General features: G+C 39.5%; 1 protein-coding gene across 1 annotated transcript; it reads left to right on the forward strand.

The window, feature by feature from the left end:
- Positions 1 to 1,218: 1,218 nt before the first annotated feature.
- On the forward strand, positions 1,219 to 4,762 carry bloc1s2 (biogenesis of lysosomal organelles complex-1, subunit 2). The gene is made up of 5 exons (XM_023289152.3): positions 1,219 to 1,411; positions 1,648 to 1,764; positions 2,854 to 2,973; positions 3,476 to 3,580; positions 4,027 to 4,762. Exons 1-5 carry the CDS (start codon positions 1,246 to 1,248, stop codon positions 4,056 to 4,058), a joined length of 540 nt encoding a protein of 179 aa, XP_023144920.1. The 5' UTR covers positions 1,219 to 1,245; the 3' UTR covers positions 4,059 to 4,762.
- The last annotated feature ends 15,888 nt before the right edge of the window (positions 4,763 to 20,650 follow it).

Below are 20,650 nucleotides of genomic sequence, written 5' to 3' on the forward strand. Positions count from 1 at the left end.
TTTTCTCTTTTTTGATGAAGTGAGTATTGCATTGGGTTAATTGGGTAGCAATGGGAATACTGCAATGAAATTGTGAAATGTATTTATTTTTAATTTAAAATAAACACGAAAAACAATAAACTTTAATAATTGTATTCTTAATCCATTAACATGGATCATTTGTGGAAAAAAAATGCATGTTAAATGGAAAGAAAACCTTTGGCTAAGAATGTGAAGAAGAGTGATTTCTTGCTGGGACACTGCAGCTTCCACACAACAGCTGACAGATTTCTTCAGCCAAGCAAGTACTACTACTACCCCTAGTGCTACGAAAAATAATAATACACCCATTGTGTAACAAAGTTCACAAAGCAGATGCAACTCAAAGTGTTTTATATCAAAAAGAGAAACTAATATAATAAAATAATAACAAGAGTCCATAATAAATGTAGTAAATACTGGTAAATTACATGAAACTACATAAATGTTTGCCTAAAATATATGTTTTTAGGTTTCGTTTGAAGCTATCCACTGAATCAGATGCTCTGACCTCCGCTGGAAGGCTGTTCCATAACTGAGGGCCGACGACAGAGAATGCAGCTTTTCCATATGTTTTAGTTGTACTCTGGGGAGCGCTGAACAGACCAGAGCTCTCAAAACTACAGTAATGTGCTCTCTCTATTTAGTTTTGGAGAGAAAATGTCCTACTGCAGCATTTCCAATCATCTAAAGTTTGTTTAGAGATTTCAATTGTACTTACTTTTTTTCAATTATATCTTTAAATGAGAACAATAAATACTAAAATAAAGGCAACATGTTACCACATGAAAGTCAATGATAAATTAAGTCTTAATTGAACATTAACACCATAGTGACCAGTTAACTGCAGAGTGATAAATGTTGCTTCAAGATATAATAGTTCGCCTGCTGGTAAACTACATAAATAAATAAATGAATGAAAAAACTAAATCAGAACAGAAGAGAAAAAACAACAACTCGGCTCTAAATAACTAGTACACATCTTAAATGTGTACTAAAACTCCAGATTGTACATTTAAATATTCATTTAAAGGCTAACAGCGATTCATAAATGATGGAATTGAAAGCTGCCGCCTGAATATTAACCACTAATGCAGAGTATCGATCACTGATTATAAACAACAGAAGGGCGTGGTTGTGCGCGCGCGTAGGGGCGGTGGTTGTGGTGGCGGGCGGACGTCACGTGACCTCGCGGCTCATGTGACCTGGGACTAAAACAGGAACAAAATGGCTGCAACTGGAGACGACGCTGCAGCTATGGACAGCATCTCCAGGGCACCGGCGGCCCATTTGGCAGCTCTGAACACGACTGCAAGCGCCAGCGGTCCCGCAGAGGGCCCGGAGGATGCGGCAGAAAGTCTGACGGCCGCTTCCAGGAGACCCGGCACGAACAGTGAGCCGAGTTAGCTTTGCACTTCCGTTGCTTGCTAATGCTAATGTAGCATATAAAACCTAATTATTCTACTTTTTTGTTTGTGTATTACATCGTATGTCACAACCGTTACATTCTTTATTTTTTGTATTTTATTACATTCGAGTATTGCGTATTTATTATTGTAACATGCAGCTTCTGAACTGGATTAATGAGCTGTGTTGTGTTATTTTTTGTCTCCTGACACTTGTTTTCAGGTGATGGTGGTGTGGAGACAGCAGAGGAGGCTGTGGAGCCTGCAGAGCCCGACATCAACGAGTTGTGCACTGATATGTTTGAAAAGATGGCCATCTTCCTGCAAGGAGAACTAACAGGTTATTTTAAAAAATGTCTACCCCCTCTGTCATGTTCATTTCATTGCATACAAGAATTACATTCTTACCAGGAGTTAAATTATGATTTTACACTGACAGTTTTGCAGATGTGGACTTTGCAGATTTACTAAGACTGCTTCTTAAAAGGTGTGTTGCAGCTGAATTTTCTAAATGTTAGTTTTTAATGCTGTGCCACAGTAAATTTCATTCACATCCACAGTAATGGTGGCAGTTCAGAATTAGATATCAAATTTGGGATAACAATCTAAACAGACAGATTTGACCAGGGAAAAGCCAGAGAGTTCTAATTTCTGTTTTTTTAATTTAAATACTTTGTGTAATTTCTATTAAACTAAATGTTAAACAAATTTGAGGTGTGAAGTACCACAGAACAACACCCTAATAGACAGAAATGGCAGACGAGTTATTAAAATGATTATTATAATTTGCATTCAAGTAGCGAAACTGTGTAATAATATCCTTGATACACCTGGCAAAAAATAAGCAACATTTGGTGAGAGTAAAAATCTGCAGACAGCTCCCATGATGCTGTATTCATCCTGAGCTCGATTACTTTTCCCCCAGTTATTTCACTATAAAAAAACTGTGAAGATATTTACTGTACAGGAACACGATTAGATTAATAAGGCTCTGTGTCATCACATTAACATGAGAGATGATTGAAATAATCAGGGAAGTCACCTGCTGTACTACTATGTAAATTACACTCACACTCTTTCTCTATTGTGAAACAGGCTGGATCCTGCTGTTGTGCTGCTGTTTAATAAAGTCAAAGAAACAAAGCAACTTTCTACATTTGCTTATTCTGTTCGAGAGAGTGTCTGAAAGCCAGTTCTAAGACTTGTGTCTAAATTGGTGACTGAAAGAGACAGAGCTGAGGTCTGGAATGGCTTGATTTGAATATCAGGAGACAGAGCTCAGCTCCGGTGGGCTCTGGCCAATTTAACGCTTCAATATTAGTCATAATAATTACTGATGATCTTTGTTTTCTCATCTTCGATCTTACTCTTTGTTTCCACTGTTGTCTGTTCTCTCATGCATATTCTCCCAATGTCCTTTCCTTCTCAGCCACTTGTGAGGATTACCGTCTATTGGAGAACATGAACAAGCTTACTAGTCTGAAATACATGGAAATGAAAGACATTAGTATCAACATCAGCCGCAACCTGCAGGATCTCAACAATAAGTGTGAGTAAGATACACAATGTATGTAGTGTGAGGTCTTTCTTGGCTCAGACTCCATCCACCCATTTTCTATACACCGCTCATCCTCATTAGGGTCATGGGGGGTGGTGGTGGTGGTGGTGGTGTTGTTGGAGCCTATCCCAGCTGACAGGTCACCAATCTGTCGCAGGGCCACATAATCAATCAGACAATCACACTCACATTCACACCTACAGGCAATTTAGAATAATCAATTAACCTCAGCATTTTTTTGGACTATGGGAGGAAGCCACAGTACCTGGAGAAAACCCACTCATGCACAGGAAGAACATGCAAACTCCATGCAGAAAGATCCCAGGAAGGCCCTGACACAAACCGGGGATCTTCTAGCTACAAGGCAAAAGTGCTAACCACCACAGCCTTGGCTCAGAATGTAAAGCTTTATTAAAAAGTAGCACCAGTGTGTTTATGTACACTTCTTATTACAATGTCATGAACTCTTGGCTGTTCTGTATGTTTGTTTCAGATGCTAGTCTACAGCCCTACTTGGACCAAATAAATCAGATTGAAGAGCAAGTATCCTCACTTGAACAAGCTGCTTACAAACTGGACGCATATTCCAAAAAACTGGGTAAGACACCAAATGTGCAGACGTGTAGGAGAATGCATGCATAAGTTCTATCAAAAAACCCCCCAACACAGTTTAAAACACATTATTGGTACCATAGTGTTCATGACATTATTTGTGGGATTCCTTGATGTGCTCTCTTGGTTGCTCTCTGCTTAACTTAACTCTGTTTGATGAATAAAATATTTTTCTGTGTCTTTGAGAGTGCTTTGCCTTTCCGACACTGTAGGCTTTATGATGTCCTTCTTGATGTGTGGCACAGAGCAATAATACAGTTGGTATAGGACAGGCACACCTATTTGGCAGCAGATGGCGCCGTGACACCAATTTTTGAGCTAAATATTTCTATATTACAGCCTACAAATAGAGCCAAACATGATTTTACTGTTGTATTTGTGTTTTGTTTGAACCTCTTAAAGTGAACAATTCTGTGTTTTTTGTCTTTATAGAAGCCAGATTCAAAAAACTGGAGAAGCGATGAGTGGGAAGAGGAGACAGATTGAGAGTTATGGTGTCTTCTCACCGTCTTTCACCCTGCTTTGCTGCCTGCTCTCCCTGCCAGCGGAGCCAGGAGCTGTGGGCAGGATGGGAACTGAGACTGAAACAACCAACAGTCAGAGCCACTTTGACACCTAGAAATGAGCGAGGAGGAAGCAGCTGAATGCACATGAATTAAGACTCAAGTGTTTGGCTTAGATTTAACTCCTGTATCACTGATTTTTGGCAGCAGTCATGCAGCCGAGGTGTATGCCCACATCCTTTTGCAGATGTATTTTATGTAGAATCAATCTGCCTAACACCAGCTTATCCTAACTGAGTGATGGAATTAGAAAATACTAATCGACTAATAAGAAAAGGAACACTACTGATTGGCAGGTACTAAAATCAATATACAACAACACTTTTTGTCCTTTGTAGATAATTTTACATGATGAAGCATACTTAGAGATGTGTTTTTAATTGTGTACCGAGGCCTCTAAAGTTCCACTTAGCAGTTGCAGCCTGAAATATCCACTGGAATTTGTTGTTACACATTTATTTGCTGGAAAGTGTGAGCAGTACCTGTTGAACTTAATGAGTTTTATAAAAGCTACTGTGTAGAGGGAAGGTGATGACAATGTCTCCAAAGAGTGAGTTTTAAGTTTAAAAAAGACTGCAAACTTTATAAATACATCATGAAGTGTGCATCATTTCGTGAGTCTTTTCTTCTAATTGAACCTGCTAATGACAGCATATGGCAGAATTGCACCATGCTAGGTAATTAAACCAATGCATCAAACATTGCATACTGTAGCTCTGGAAAAACTGACCCACTGCTGAAGGAGGCTTGAGTTTCAAACTTCTCAGAAGAAGGAAAAACACTGGCAAGAGGGAGACCAACAGAGGGAAATGGATGACACATACTTGACAATTCAAAGGGAAGGATGAATGCGTGACTGAAGATGCATGCCCTCTGCCTTTTTTTGGTTTCCTCCTTTGTATTAGTCGTCCCAGAGCAGAACGCAGAGCTCCGTTTTGCCGCGAGCAACAGATTATCTAAACTGATAGGACCTCCCCCCTGAGAGTGTGTGTGTTTCTGTGTGCTGCTTCATGGACATGCATGCATGTGTGTGTGTTTTTGTAAGACCTAATCTAAAACAGGTCTCTGTCATTAGTCCAGTTGAGGCCCTGGCACAGAGGGAGCTCATTATTCATACTGTAACATTATTTACCGTTGCACTGTGATCCTCCATCTCTCCCTCTCCCTGCCTTTTTCCAGGGTCCTGGGGCATAAATTCAGCTCCCCTCCCAAAGGCTCTCAAATCGGGTCTATTAAATGATTTTAGGTTGTTTTCTGAAAGCTGAATGTGAGTGCCAGGAGGCAGTCAAGCATGGAGGAGTAGGTAACATACTAATCATAGGTGAGCCTTTCTTATATTATTCAGTTTGGGAAGTCCCGCAAAACTCCACCATGCTGTTGCAACATAATTTGGCCGTAATGTATGAGTGTGTGGCTTTTAGATGGATGTATGGGATAAACAGTATGCAGGGGAGTGTATAGGTTGCTAACTTGAAGTAAAGCATATACTGTAGGTGTAACCCGTGTGATTCATTAAGTTGTGGTGCCAAGAAGAAACGAAGGAAACATTGTATCACAGGCATATTTTCGAAAGAAAGCGCTGTTATTCTAAGGTGTTGCCTTAATACATTAAAGGAAACAGCGAAACAAAAGAAATATACGTCACAACTGACGTCGCCACTTGGGTTCATATAGCCATGATTACACAGAAATCCATGTAAGAATGAATGTCATGGCAACAAGGTTTCATTATTTTCTTTCCCACATATTTCTGATTGCAGTGGTGGAAAGTAATCAAATACATTTACTCAAATACTGTAATTAAGTACACATTTGCATTCCTTGTACTTTCCTTGGGTTTCTCCATTTTCTGCTACTCTACAATTCAGAGGCAAATATGATACGTCCTCTACACTATATTTATTTGAAACTTAAGCTACTTTGCAGATTTAGATAATAATGCAACATTTAATCAAGGAAATTATGATGTAGTATTATCTATTAAAATAAAAGTTTATTGCTAAAGGGAAAATTAACACTAACTTACACACTATAGAAATCACCTTTACCAGCTTCAACATTAAAATGATGAAAACATAAATGCATCAGTAATTCTAATCATGTAACATACATTCTGAACTATGCCATTTTGCATAATGAGCACTTTTACTTTTGTCACCTCAAGTGTATTTTGTTACTAAAGCTTTTGTGCTTATACTAAATTCTACATTTAAATGCATGACTTTTACTTGTAGCGGAGTATTTCTACTCTGTGGTACTGGTACATTTACTTTAGTATGAGATCAGAGTACGTCTTCCACATCTGTTGAATTAAACCCAAAAGGAAAGTGTTCCCATGATTTCCCACATGTGGATGCGTGACGAGACGTCACTTGCACTGATTGCAGGAGCAAGTGAATGTGTAATGTTTCACGGTTGTGATGATTAAAAATCTGTTCCACTTTTTGGGAATATTCACTTGTGTGTGTGTGTGTGTAAGTCTGAATACTGTATCTATGCAGTGTGTTTAGCTCCACACAGTAGTCTACTGTATGGATGGAACATAGTGGTGAATACAACAAGTAAACTTTAAATAAATTGTTTTGGGAAATACACAGTTGCTAAGTGGTTAGCTTAGTATATCATAAAGTTTAGAAAGAAGAGGAACCAGTTAGCGTAGCTGTACACAAAGGTTCCAAAATTTGTATATAAATACTCCTAAAACTCACATTAATTAAATATGCTTCCTCTGCATAAATACCAGGTTACTAATACTGCCAAAGAATTGAGGATGGTGTAATTTTAAAAAAGTGAAATAAATCAGGTAATAAAGAAAATGAATAAGATGATAAACAACAAGAGAACTGCAAAAAAAAAAAAAATTCTAATTATGTGTTGTTTCTGTGTGCCGTATGTATATTATCCTATGACAAGATGGCTGTCATATTTGATGTTTTATTTATGTGTCATTCAGCTTATGACATGCAGTCAGATATTGTGCAGCTCGGTAAACTGTGCCAAACAGATTCTCTTGCTTTTCATTGTTGTCTAATTCTGTGAAGTTTGGGATGAACAAGTCCAATTGTTTCCTATTATCGTATTTTTCATATTTCAAAGAGGAAGTACATCTTTGTCTCCACTTCACCACAGACTCTTCTGTTGGTTGCCACGGCTTTATGCATTGTTTTTTCCTCTCTGGTTCAACTGTGGTCACTTACTCTATATTTGCTATGTGTCTCTGATAGTAAAGAGACCTTCTGCCATGTTACATTCATGAACCAGATAACCAGTGAAGCAGAGTTTTGTTTTGATTCCTCCATTGTTGAAAATAAGCCTCATTGGTTAATGATTTTATAATTTGATTGACTCTGATAACTGGTTGGAGAGGAGTTTTGGTCTGAGGTTGGTTAGCGCTGGGTGTTATCTGATCAATGAGTCTAAGGATCAGCTGACAGAAAGGACTTTTTTGTGTTGTTGACCTGTTGTAGTACCTGGAATCTCAGTCCTCAACAATACACCTTAGGCAAGAAGAACCCCCTCACATAACCACTCATAGAACCAAAATCTGTTGTTTTCACGCTTGCAGTGCACGTTCAAAGGTCTACAATATTCTGTAATTCTGAGTCTGGCATCATTGCAATATCATACTGTGATGACTGTGAGGATATTGCCTAGCAACAGGAAGCAACAGACAGCCAAAGGCCAGGGAAAGGAAATAAAAAAGACCACAAAAACACCTCAAAAACGGCCTCTGTTCATGCAATCTGCATCAGACTCTTCAGTGCACTTCCTTGGGGGCTTAGCAATACACCCAGAACATTTGAAGTGGATTGGACAAATGATGGTCAAGATATGCAAAAAACACACATACAGAGGTTCTTGGGTTTAGTGGACAGATGAAACAAACAAGACATAATGTGTTTTTGAGCTTTACAGGTGCTGGTAGGCTAAATTTCATCTTCAGACAGAGCCAGGCTGGCTGCTTCCCCTCATTTTCATTCTTTGTGCTAAGCTAGGCCAAATAGCTCCTGGTTGTAGCTTTAGATTTAGCATACATACACAAAAGTGGGATCAATCTTCTCATCTAACTCTCAGCAAGAAAGCATAAAAACACTGAAAACCCGCTGGTAATTTTATTCTCGTGGTAGAAACTGTTCTCATGTATTTGCATTAATTGCCGTTTGTGGTACTCTGGTTTTCACAGCGGTTCTCCACTAATCATTTTCCACTCTGAACTTTATAGGTTCAAAATGAGGCTCTTTACACTCGCACTCCATGACCAACAACTCATTTTTTAACTGATTACTGTAACAAGAAGACATATGCCTTCCTTCTGTTCCTTAGAAATGGCGTCTCTCTTTTCACTCCCCGTCTCTTCTCTGATTCCCCTCCACAATGTAAATGCTGATTCTCAGGGTTGAAATCCACCACAAACAGCAGGGGACTTGGTGCAGACAATGAGTCTTCAGAAAATATGCTCCAAAAACGATCCTGCAAACCTCATCTCTTTTCCAAGTGCGTACTTCTATACACAGAACAGGCTCAGACAATGCATTACATATGTCTTAACATGTGCCACCTTCAATGCCAGGTTACATATCAGTAACATAGGATTGACTTTGATTGAATTACATGCAGTGTGGATTTAATAAACTTAAAATACAGATTACGCAAAATGCATCAAATTGACCTAACTCAACAAAGGAATTACTCGCATTGAGATCTTTCAAAATGACGCGGCCTCAATTTGATTTGGTCTGACAGACCTCCGGAGATTCTCAGAAACACGACTGAGAAAGTATCAAACACATGTCCGTCATCAGCTGAAGCAACTGAGCTGTTTTCTCCATAAGTCTCAAGCGGAGATTGGGCCAGTTAACAATAACAGGGCAGGATGCCACACCACAGTGTTGTGTAACTGACAAGCAAGCACGAAGTTTGGGAAATTTTGCCTGCCTTCATGAATGAGAGTGAACAAGGACACTCAAAAAGTCATTTTCAAACCACATTTGTTCTTTGTTTTTTTGGGCCTCAGTCTAAGTTAGCATTTCACCTAATTGGGTAATGTCAACAAATTTAGTAGTGTTGTGAAATCTCTCTTGATGCTTTTGTCTTTTTACTCACTCTCACACACATAGAGCTTAATGAGAGAAACAGAACTCCATAACTGCACCCCGAGACCTTTAAATACCCGTCTATGCTCCTGTAAAGCAGTGACACTATAAAGACGTGAGATAAATGGCAAAGAGGTTCGTGTTTACATCCGTTTCAAAGACGGCAATAGATCTGGGAGGTATTTAGGTGCAAATATGAGCCACATGTGAGATCTGACGGGACTGAGTCGAACTTCAAATACCTTCTATGAGAAGAGCATGAAAAGCCACATGAGGTCAACTTTTGGCACCCCAATCATTCACTTCACTCCACCGCTCACGCCTTCATCATATACTGTGCACACATGTGAGGACGTAAGAACAATCGCAAAACCTGCACATGTCACTTCTGACCTCACTGAAACTCAAACCCAAAAGCGTACGTGGTTCTCGGACCGATCCGACGAATGCTACATGAACATAATCCATTTTGATTATAGCAGAACGTCCACTCTGTCACTCCATTATTACAAACCTAAAATGAGACCAGATGGGATGGTGGCACCAAACTGTAGGTGCAGGGCTATTTTTGAATGCGAGACAGAGCCCAGCCGTTCCCAGCATGTAGGAGAGTCAGGGGTGTGGGGCTCCAGCCACAGGTTTCAGATCCGGCTCTGCTCCTGGGGTTAAAACACCGAATGAGGAGCTTTTCTCTGCAGGAGGTTGTAACTAACAACACCTGAGAACTGTCCTGTGTAATCCTGCTTACAACATGACATTAGTTCAGTCCTGGTGCGACTCCCTGTGTGCTGCTGTTGTTTGTGTTCCCATTCTGACTTTTTGCCTTTCATGTGCAGTGTCTCCAGCACCATGTCTAAATCGACGCAGCATCTCTCAGACCCCCTTCAGAACCCCACTCAGACTCTTTGGCACCAGAGACATCAGTGTTCGTCTCGCTCTGGATGTGTGGAGCGCACACAGTGACACTAACCACACCTGGGAAGACATTTTATACACAAAACATTTCTAACCTCTGTCATAATAATGTATATTGTCATGCTGCATTGCACTGTATTGTTTGAAAGCATGTCATTGGGCTGACATTAGAAGAGAACAAGCTGTTCAGAAGACTTACTAATGCTTCTCAACATACATACTAGAGGAAACACATTTTAAAGGGCTACATTCTGTTGACTGAGTATATTTTAAATTTAAAGTTGCACTTATCAATATTTTTATATCAACAATGGGTCAGCTGACTGTACGTAATGTAAAATAGTGTTGCTCGTTGTGAGAAACCCACAAACAATTATTACCCATTTCAGTTCCCCTTACCTCTATGAAGCATTTTACCAACTTTCAGCTCATTGTTTTAGTTTTTCTACTTACATCCTTATCCACAGTATGTGCATCATATTCAACTGCTGACAAGAGATATATGCAGCAAAACAGCTCTGGTAAATCAACTGTACGCTACACATCTAGTACCAGATGACAGACAAAGTTAGATTGGTGAACACAGTGGAGTACATTTAGCAGCTACTGATACTGATAAATTGCTGTTTTAGTGGAAAGTTTTAGTGAGTTAGTGGAAAACAAAACAGAGTAAAATAGTGTGACTTGTTTGGATTCACATTTGCTAGGTAATGACAAAAACAGAGTGAACTAGTTTGGTGATCACTGCCAAATGTGACATAATCAAGTGATACTGTACATTTGCCTTTGAGGATGTTCCTCAGCAACATGGACTACACCCACAGGCAGCCAAAGGCCTGGTAGAGAACCCCAAAAAGACTCCTAAAATGGCCCCCATTCATCTGATCTGCCTCAAATCTGGGGCTGCACTTCATCAGGACCCCAGAAATACACCTGCCAAGTATGAAGCAGATCAGATGTAGCTGTCGAGATATGGAAAGAACACATTCATTGAGAGATTCCTCAATCTATTAGTTAGATGTTAATGTTTAAACAGTTTAACAACTTTCTAACAAGTATGGTATAGGTCTTTCTTCTTGAAACATTTTTCTCCTAATAAGTGAATTCTGTCCTTTCATTTTTCTTGCCATGCATATTGTGGTGTGACACTCATTGTTAATTTTTCCCCCCAAAAAGGTCAATGAAATCCCACTTATGAAAAAACAAGCGTGTGTGTGTGTCTGTTCTTTATATATCTGGCCAACCGTTTGTCTGATCTACTTTGAACTTGGTGAATGTATTGCTCGGGACCCAAGTAAAGGCAATGATAAGTTTGAAGTAGATGAGATAAATCGATGCCATGTTTGTCCTCAGGTTCTTTGGCTGCCTTGTGGGTGGAGCCTAAGTCGCCCCTGTTGCAAGGCAGCATCATCACAGGCAAATGCATGATATCACACAAAGATGTCACGCTGAAATAAAAGCATTGATAAAATGACATGAACTTTATTGATCCCTCATCAAGGAAATTCACAATAGCAGCAAAACTGTCAGAACCATTTCAGATCTGTGAGGCTCCAGATGATGTCACATTTGACATTACATTGCAGGCCTCTGAATGGGCACCATAATAGTAAACAATGAATGTCAGTGTAAAATGTAGCCTTCACATCATTACAGTGACTGAGACATCTAAGACCTCCATGTTTGGGTAATAAAGGGGATTTATGGTTATGGCGGCAGTGGCTTTTTTCACAAGTCACATCCTGTTTATCAGAAATGAAATGTCAGTAGTTCACAGTTAACTCACAGTGTAAAATTTTCTCCAAAAGGGCTTTTGTGCTTTTCATGGTGTCCAAGTGTTTTCCTTCCAGCATGTGTGCATTAGCTCATCCAAATGAGTAATTAGTGTCCAAAAGCCACAAAAGGACAGGGTTGACTCATCTTATTATGGGAACACTGCAGGCTGTCTCAAAAGGAGTCATTCAGAACCAGAAAATCACAGCTTGGTTCTCAGTCATTACACTCGCAAAGATCTGCTTTTCTTTCCAGCACAGGCAAACAATAAAGTGTACCAACATCAGTATATGTACTGTTCTTTTAAATTTAGCTAGAATTGCTGATTTGCAAATTGTTAATGTCCAACAATCTCTACGCAACCAGCCTCGATCCCTCCTGCAGTGTCTGTTCCAGTTTCATGGCTCTCATTCTTCATGGATAACGAACAGCATACATACTGCAGTTTGAACTGATTGCAGAAAGGCCAAGGCAGAGAAACAAAGCTGCTCATGGACTTCTGGAAGAGCTTTTGCTTATACAACCATGGAGTTAATATTTGTGGCTCATATTGCCTCATCAACCCTATTGATGTGTGCCTCAGGGTCAGTTCTTGGTCCTGACTTGTTCTCTGTGTTCATGCTCCCCCAGCATCTTCTCAATCCATTGTTTAATGTTGTTCTGCCAATGCTGTGGTCCATACCTTTCTTTCAGACTAAATGATTATATGACACACATGGACTGAATATAAAAGATGGATATAGCCTGTGGGTCTGAAAAGTGAAACCAACATGTAACCCCTTTAAACTTGCATTCTATCTAACAGCCAGCAGGGGGCACCTCCTCTGTTTGCAAAAAACGGTATAATTGTAAAGAAGTCAATGAGAAAATGACCCTACTTCTTACCTAATCTGCTATCTTAGTAAACATTTACCTACTGAGTGTTTGGTCTCGGTCGCTTGTTTCATGTCTCCTTCAATATAGCATGATGTTCGTTTTGTAAAATACCAGGTGTCATCACAATGTTTTGAGATCGTGTCTATAAAATGGGCACCAAGTCGCCTAAACTGTGTCAATACAGCAACCTCACAGCCTGAATTTCATTTTGGGGAAAGGAAGAAGTCACAAGGAGCCAAATCTAGCGAATAGATTAGGTGGAGAGCAAAGACTGTGTGGTTGTGACCAAATATCCCATGCATGATCATTAAGCTGTGACTGCACTCACGGCAACCTCAGAATCAGAATCAGCTTTAATGGCCAAGTACGTGCACAGCATACAAGGAATTTGGCTTCGGCTGTTGGTGTCACTCTGGGGATGTAGAAGAGAATAATAAAAAAATAAAGAAACTACAGAAAGAGGAACAGTGAGGAAAAAATAGTAGGAATAAAATTAAATATAACTCAATATATACAGAAATTTACAGTAGTGCAAAAATGATAATTGCTATAAACACAGTCGTGCAAATGATAACTGCATGATGCAGTGCAAAAAGCAGAGATAACCTGCCATCAGGCCACAGTTCAGTCCACTGATCCATATCTTCTCCCTCATACACTTCAGGATGTTACAGAAGAACTCTGCCTTGACTGTTTGACTCAAGCCTGTACATGTTGAAGAAAACAACAAGCATGTTCCTAGAGTGGTCCTGACGAGATGAACCTTGTCTGGTTTTGAAAACTTTCTTTCCACGTTAAAAACTGCTGATTCTTCTCTGGGTGGTAGCTGCAGGCCAACCTCTTATCACCAGTGATGATATCAACATGAAGACTAACTCATTCCAGACTGAGACAGACTGTGATGGTTGTTTTCTGCTCTGTTTTGCAGTCAGTGGAGAAATTGCAAATGTGTACCTACCACTGCTGATAATGAAGTGTCCCACAGTCCCAGAAGAATGAGGGAAGGATGTGCAGCAAAGGGCCATGGGCTGGATTCGAACCCACGGCTGCTGCGTCTGGGACCAACACCCACTCAACCTATTGAGAGTACTTTACTGCATAAAAATAATCATTTTAAACTAAATTAAGACTAAACAGAGACTGTGGTTATTGGTTTGGATTGTGTGAACCATTGTCACATAAGTGTAATTAATCTGCTTTCATTTAGGATTTTTTATTATTCACTATTTAAAAATAGATAATAAGAAATCTGATAATAAAAAAAATCGTCATATATTTGATTTCTTTCTATTTTTTACTTGTATTTCTAGTGCAGTGCATGCTGTCAGGGAATGAATCAGATGTTTACAGACAGATGTGGTACAGACAGACAGCGTTTGCAAACAAAGATTGTGTATAGAATCTTTGCCTTTGATTTATGAAATCATACATTTGATGATGTTGCCTAGCAACAGGGGCTCCACCCACAAGCAACCACAAGCCAAGCTGATTCATCCAAAATAACCCCCAAAATGGCCATGTTAATCCAATATGCTTCAAACTCGACACCACATTTCTTCAGGTCCCCAGCAATACACCTGCTAAGTTTGATGGGGATCCGAAGCACAGTTGTCAGACATGCACAAACAAATCCACACATATTCCTTGATTTATTTGTAAAACTGAAGTTTGCTGCCACTCTTGCCACAGGGAGAAGCCTGGAAGTATTCGCTGTTGTAATGGCAAGACTGAAGACTAGAGTTAATGGTGTTTTTGCCATCGTTGCCTCTCCAGTTTGGCACAGCCTTCATCCAAATGTCAGAAAACCCAACTAAGTGCACATATTTGAAAATCTTGTTAAAACATTTCCCTCTACTTAAAATGTTATGTTCTGGTTGGTGTGCGACCATTGCTTCTTTGCCGTTTCTTTTTTCTCTTCCCATCTATTTCCCGTAATTTCTCTTTAAACTCCTCTTTAAACCACTTTGTAATTTCTCTCTTATTTGGTTCCTCAACATGTGAGAAACCAAGACACCAACTGGGTACATAAAAGTGTTCTGTTTTCTGTTAACTGTGAGTGCATGCGAGCTGTGTGTGAGAGAAATTCAACAGAACATTGAATTAGACATGCTTTTATTTCTCCCTTCTTCTAAGCAATATGAGCAGTGAGGGGGAGAAAGCCAGTGGAAACAGTGTACAAAGACACAGAGACTTTGAGGAGAGGCTTTTAAAAATATATATGTGACAAACTGAATAATTGAATCATCTGAGCAGTGAAATCAGATGAATGCTTTGTATTATTCTGTTCAACAACAAAAGGGAGGGAGTGTTTAAAGGATGTGCACCAAATCATGTGGAACAGCAGTGATCTCTCCGTCTTTCTCAACTCGTTCCACTCTGTGTGAATGAGCTTTGGCCAGTTGTCCAAGCAAAGCGCCCCAGCAGAGCAAAGGGCTTGAGGCTGCAATAATATTTGCCATAATTACCCAGAGAACATAAACATAACTGCACCTGGCTCAGCTGGGCTACCTGGTCGGTTCTGCTGTGTGTGTTGGTCTGTAGCAGGTGGTGCTACAGTAACTGTGTGCTCAGTTCGCCATGGGGTCGGTTTTAGTCTGCCAAAAACATCAGGCGGTTCCTTTGTTGCTTTTTGGTCTCCCTCGCTGACTTTCTTAATGTATTTTTAATGATTTTGAAACATTTCATGTTTATGCTCCCCTCTAGTTGACTAATCCACTAAAAACTTATCTCTGTGTATCAAAGTTGTATATTTAGAAGTTGTTTTTACATGAACATAATCCCCTGTTACCTTAAAATGGCTCAGATGAAACTCTACACTGTAGGTTCTTCTAGAATGTATGGATTTGCTAAAAAAAAATGCATAAAAAAATGGACATGTCGATAAGGTGAATTTCCTTTTCATTCCAAGGCATCTTTAAAGCAGTAACATCATGTTTCACTAGCAAGGACCACGCCATTGATTTGAAGCTTGATTTCTTATTGGATGCAAAGGATCATTGTGTTGGTGATGACTGAAATCAGCTGATGCGGTGTTGAGAAAAGCTTAGTCTGAGATCAGCAGCAGCTCCTGGGAAGGCGGACTCCCTAGGAAAAGGAGAAGACAGGAAAAGGAGGCAGAAACATAAGGAAGTAGGTGGGGCACGAGAAGCGAGGATGAACAAGTGGGAAAGGCAGAGTGGTACATATAGGCATACGATAGAAAGGAGGGGTGGGTGGTGGGGGGGATTTAGGTGTGGTCCTGCTCATGAACCTCAGCTAAAAAATGTTATCTCCATAGTAATGAGTGTATGTAAGCAAAAAGTGTTTCCTGCATTAGACTAACTTGCAAGTTGTGCAGTGATAATGTCACGTCAGATACGTGAGTAACTGTGCGTTTGAGATATAAACTTGTCATTCTTGTCACTCCTGATGAGCCCACTGACTGTCACATCCTCATACTGACCCTACACCTCCCCTAATGATCCAAATAGCAAACTCTGGGGCTGGGAAATGAAGTCAATGTGTCAAACGCCGCAGTTCCTCAAAAAGCCACTTGAGGCTGCTCCACAAGCAAGTCAATCCCCACAGACCCCCACATTAAAATGCCCAGTTTTGGTTTCTATGTCAAATTTCGTTGTTCATGAAAACTGTACGAAGGGTAAATTACTATATAGCTTATCTGTTTAAATTGAAATCAGGAATAAAGCTATTCAGGGCATAGCCACATTGTGTGATAAATGGACGTTGTGCGTCAGCTCCACTCATGCTCCACCTCTTTGCTTATTTTTGACTAGCAATAGTTGCTGCATTGTCTCAAATATTGTTCAGAGTTTACTTTTTTTGAGAGAGAGTTCTGTAAAAGTTCTTGGCAAGATTTTGAGAATTTCATATGTCACCAGACCGGGATTTTTTTTTTTCAAGTCATCCTCAAAAAATGACTTATCTGGGAGGTCATTTTGAGGGTTCAATATCTACAGAAATATAACTTACCATAGCCAGGAAATATGGTGAGATGTTTGAAGCAGATCCGAATGACTGAATAATTGCAGGAGAAACCTAATGTTTAATAGCAGGCACTGTAAAATGGAAAAAGTGCAACATTTTCAAATAAGAGTGATGTTGGGGCACCAGAAATGTCATCAAGAATATGTATTTGGATGAATTCAGATTTCCTATTAAAGATACAGTCTTTGACATTTTACCAACTTTTAAGGTCTCCAAAATCAGTAGAATTTGATGTGTGGCAAGTATTGTAAGTTGTGTTTCTACTTCTATTTTTTGACATCCCAAAATGGTGATTCAGATTCATTCACAGGATCAACTGGTATACTGGTGAACTGGTGTACATCTTTATGTTGATATTATAAGTGCAAAGTTACGTGTTGTTTCCATGTTGCCTTCATATTGAACTTCAACAACACATGAGGTTTATCTTGTCTTAAATATTCCAAATAAACACCGAAGACAGAAATCGATGATAATTCACCACCAATCAGTCACTCTCATATTTGATGAAACACATCATGGCAAGTGTTACAGTAACAAGACAACTGAAGAGCAATGCTGTAATAAAAGCAACAAAAGAAAAAAGAATGAAAAAGAGTCATAATTCCTTAGTGGATTTATGTTTCATTTATTTGCAGAAAGTGAATTATTGTTGGGGTCAGGGTTGTTGGTCTTAATGTCAAGTTTGTATTGTCTTCTCCTCCTCATTTTATTGCAGCTGGGATGAATGACAGAAGATGAAATATTGGCTTCCAATAAATTTCAACAGATGGCGGCCACTTGGGTTCATAAACTCTACCCTCTCATCCTCTTCATGTTGAATCCAGCCAACACTTTCCATCACACACAGTCATTTGTTCAAGTGGCCTCCATCTGTTGATATTTACTGTGTGCCAATATTACATCTTCTGTCAACCATCCCAGCTCCAATAAGACAATACAAACTTGACATTAAAATCAACAGAGACACTACAATGGTTTTTGACTGTTTCATTTCTGCAAATAAATAAAACTCTTTCGCATTGTTTTCTTTGGTTGCTTTTAGCACAACACTGATGTCATGTTTCACTCATCTTGTTATAGCACTAGTCATGATGTGTGTTAATAAATCTGAGATTTAGGGCAAACTAAGTATGCTGTTAAACTTGGACATGTAGACAACATAGAGGCAACTTGTAGCTGCACATTAAATAACAATATACTGTAAACAAGTTTGTGCATACCAGTTTTTGTGATCCTATGAATTAGTCCACATCACCATGTTGGTATGACCAAAAAACTAAAAATTGGATTCTTAGCTTACAAGACTTGCCACACATCTAATTCTACTGATGGTAGAGGCCTTAAAGGTTGCTGAGATGTGAAACAAACACTGCATTTAGTAGGAAACATGGATTCATCCATATTTATACACTTACAGTAAATTTATGGTGTGGTCCTGCTTTAAGATTTAAGATTGTGCTTTTTTTTTTTTTGCATTTTCAAGGGCCAACAATGAAGCATTTGGCCCCTGCTGGATCCACTCAATCATCTGGATCTGCCGGAACCAATTTTGTCTGAATTCTCATTAAATTTTCCTGCCTGTGAGAGATATATTTCTAGGGACATGAAACCCTTAAAATGACTTTCTAGATAAATATCAAATATGCTTTCAAAAAAAACAAAAAACAAGAGCTTGGATTAGACCCTCATGGGACAGGTTAGTTTTACCCTACTGATGATGTGTTGTTGCAATGGAGGGTGAAATTATAAAAATAATAAGATAAAGATAGATATTTTGACAGAATTTTGGCCTTCCACATGACAGCCTTCTGGTACTTTGGGAGCAAAGAGGTGATCGTGGCCACACCGCCGGAGGACGAACAACACTGAGCTGAATTTTGAACTGACTTTTCTGGACCTATGCAGGTGTCATGTTGCCTCATGAACAGTTTAAAAATTAACTGACGCTTTTTGTAGGCGAGACTGAAGCTATACTCGATGTTTCAAGTATAACCCAAACAGAACTTAGTTTGGGGTTTTCAACAACAATCAAGTCGACTGAACAAAATCTGTGACAGTAAAGCAACATATTTCCTGAATTCTGTCTGCTTTGACACAGACTGACCCAGGAGTCTTCCACTGACATGGCAGGGGTTGTTTATCTTTATATACAGTAAATTATTGCATGTTGCAGATGCATGAGGATGTGTCACCTACAACTGATGCTCCAAAGAGACACAAGATATGTGAGGCGGCCATTAAGTCCACGCGAATGCACAGTTAAAAGCAAGCTGTCGAGAAAACAGCTTTCTGTTGTCTTCAAGTTTAAAACAACATCATTAACCCTTATGTTGGGTTTATCAGACAAACACACAGACACCCACAACGCCTCTTCTTGGAACGCACAACACTCTCACCCTCAGACAACAGAGATAGCAAACATCCCCAAGCTTTTCACTGAAGAGGCTTTACTGAATACGTCAAAGGCACGGCTTTGACATCCCTAAGTGAGCAGCGTAATGTGATTATAAGTTTAAAGTTCAAAGCAGCCCACTGTGAGTTCTTATGTTCATAGAAGAGCGGTCACAAGTGAGGATCCTTGTCTTACTCTCTCCTTATTACATTTTACACCCTTCCTCACTGTCTCCAAACCCTCGTTATCCTATCAGCACTGAGTCTACCATTACACACAGGAACTGTCCACATATTGAATTAGGAAGAATATGGATCAATGAGAAAATGCTGTTAGCTCAGAGTGCGCGTGAGGTAGTGCAGCAGCTACACATTTCCCCCCAGAAGCAGTTATATTGTCCTGTTGCAAATCACATGAAACTGAATCTCCTTATTTACCCCTCAGACTAGAGTCCAGCTTACCCTGATTACCTCCAGTTATCCTGCAGACGATGACGCTCTTTTGCTGTGATTTAGAACTTTGTGTACAACTAACCAGCATGCAGCTCCTCTGTTCTTTCTATTTTGAGTGCAAACAGGAAAAACGACTTTACCTTTACTGTTACAGTAAACACAAACTTTTCCCATAGTTGGCTCCGGTGTCATGAAGAAAGGGAAAAAACGAAGGAGGGAGGTATGATTGATGGCTTTACCCCCTCTGGTTTTGAGATTCATACACTGTAACAGATCTAACCTACAACAGATGTGTGAGGTGGGTGTGTGTGTGTGTGTGTGTGTGTGTGTGTGTGTGTGCGCGTACATGAGCAAAAAAAAACAATACACTGGCCCCTCCTGTCGTGTCATTATTTCAAGCATCACTTGCTCAAGAAATAAAGAATAGGGTCACAATTTTCTCAGGCATGTTTTAATATTCAGGTGCACATATGCACATTGATAGAGCCTGTTGTGACCATTCCTCATAGAAAAATCTGTCTTTAATGTGCTTCCAGCGTAAATATCGGCAGGAAAATTCCTTGTTCTGTGTAGTATTGGTGTTGTGGTGCCTGGAGAACTGTGTTTACTCTTAATTTATGCCCCCAATAGTTTTTTTTTTAAAGCAGTCAATCCAGCAAAAGATAAATGCCCTGTATTGTCAAATGTCACATGTATGGTTAGTTTTGCATATTTATTTCACTCACAAATGGGCCGATCATATTTGCACATTAGTTGTGTTGCCCTACAACTGTCACGTAAATTTGAAATGAGCTTTTGAAATGTTGCAAAACTTAAAAAAAAGGAATGCAAATTATGTTTTTTTTCATTCGGTGCGTTGCAGCAAATAAACTAAGCTGTGTAGTGGTGGTAAAAGTGGTGGTATAGGTTACGTTACACATGGCTGTAATCAACAGAGTAGAAGTCAGAAACAATACCAGTTGTCTGCCAATGAAGAAAAACTATGCAAAGAGGAAGAGAAAAAAC

This window comes from Amphiprion ocellaris, chromosome 2 (genome assembly GCF_022539595.1).
Source record: "Amphiprion ocellaris isolate individual 3 ecotype Okinawa chromosome 2, ASM2253959v1, whole genome shotgun sequence".
In the NCBI taxonomy this organism is placed as follows: domain Eukaryota; kingdom Metazoa; phylum Chordata; class Actinopteri; family Pomacentridae; genus Amphiprion; species Amphiprion ocellaris.

Coding starts and splice junctions, on each gene's coding strand:
- bloc1s2 (XM_023289152.3), top strand. CDS start 1,246: ATGGCTGCAACTGGAGACGACGCTGCAGCTATGGACAGCATCTCCAGG. Junction 1,765..2,853: donor CCTGCAAGGAGAACTAACAG/GTTATTTTAAAA, acceptor TTTCCTTCTCAG/CCACTTGTGAGGATTACCGT. Junction 2,974..3,475: donor GCAGGATCTCAACAATAAGT/GTGAGTAAGATA, acceptor TGTTTGTTTCAG/ATGCTAGTCTACAGCCCTAC.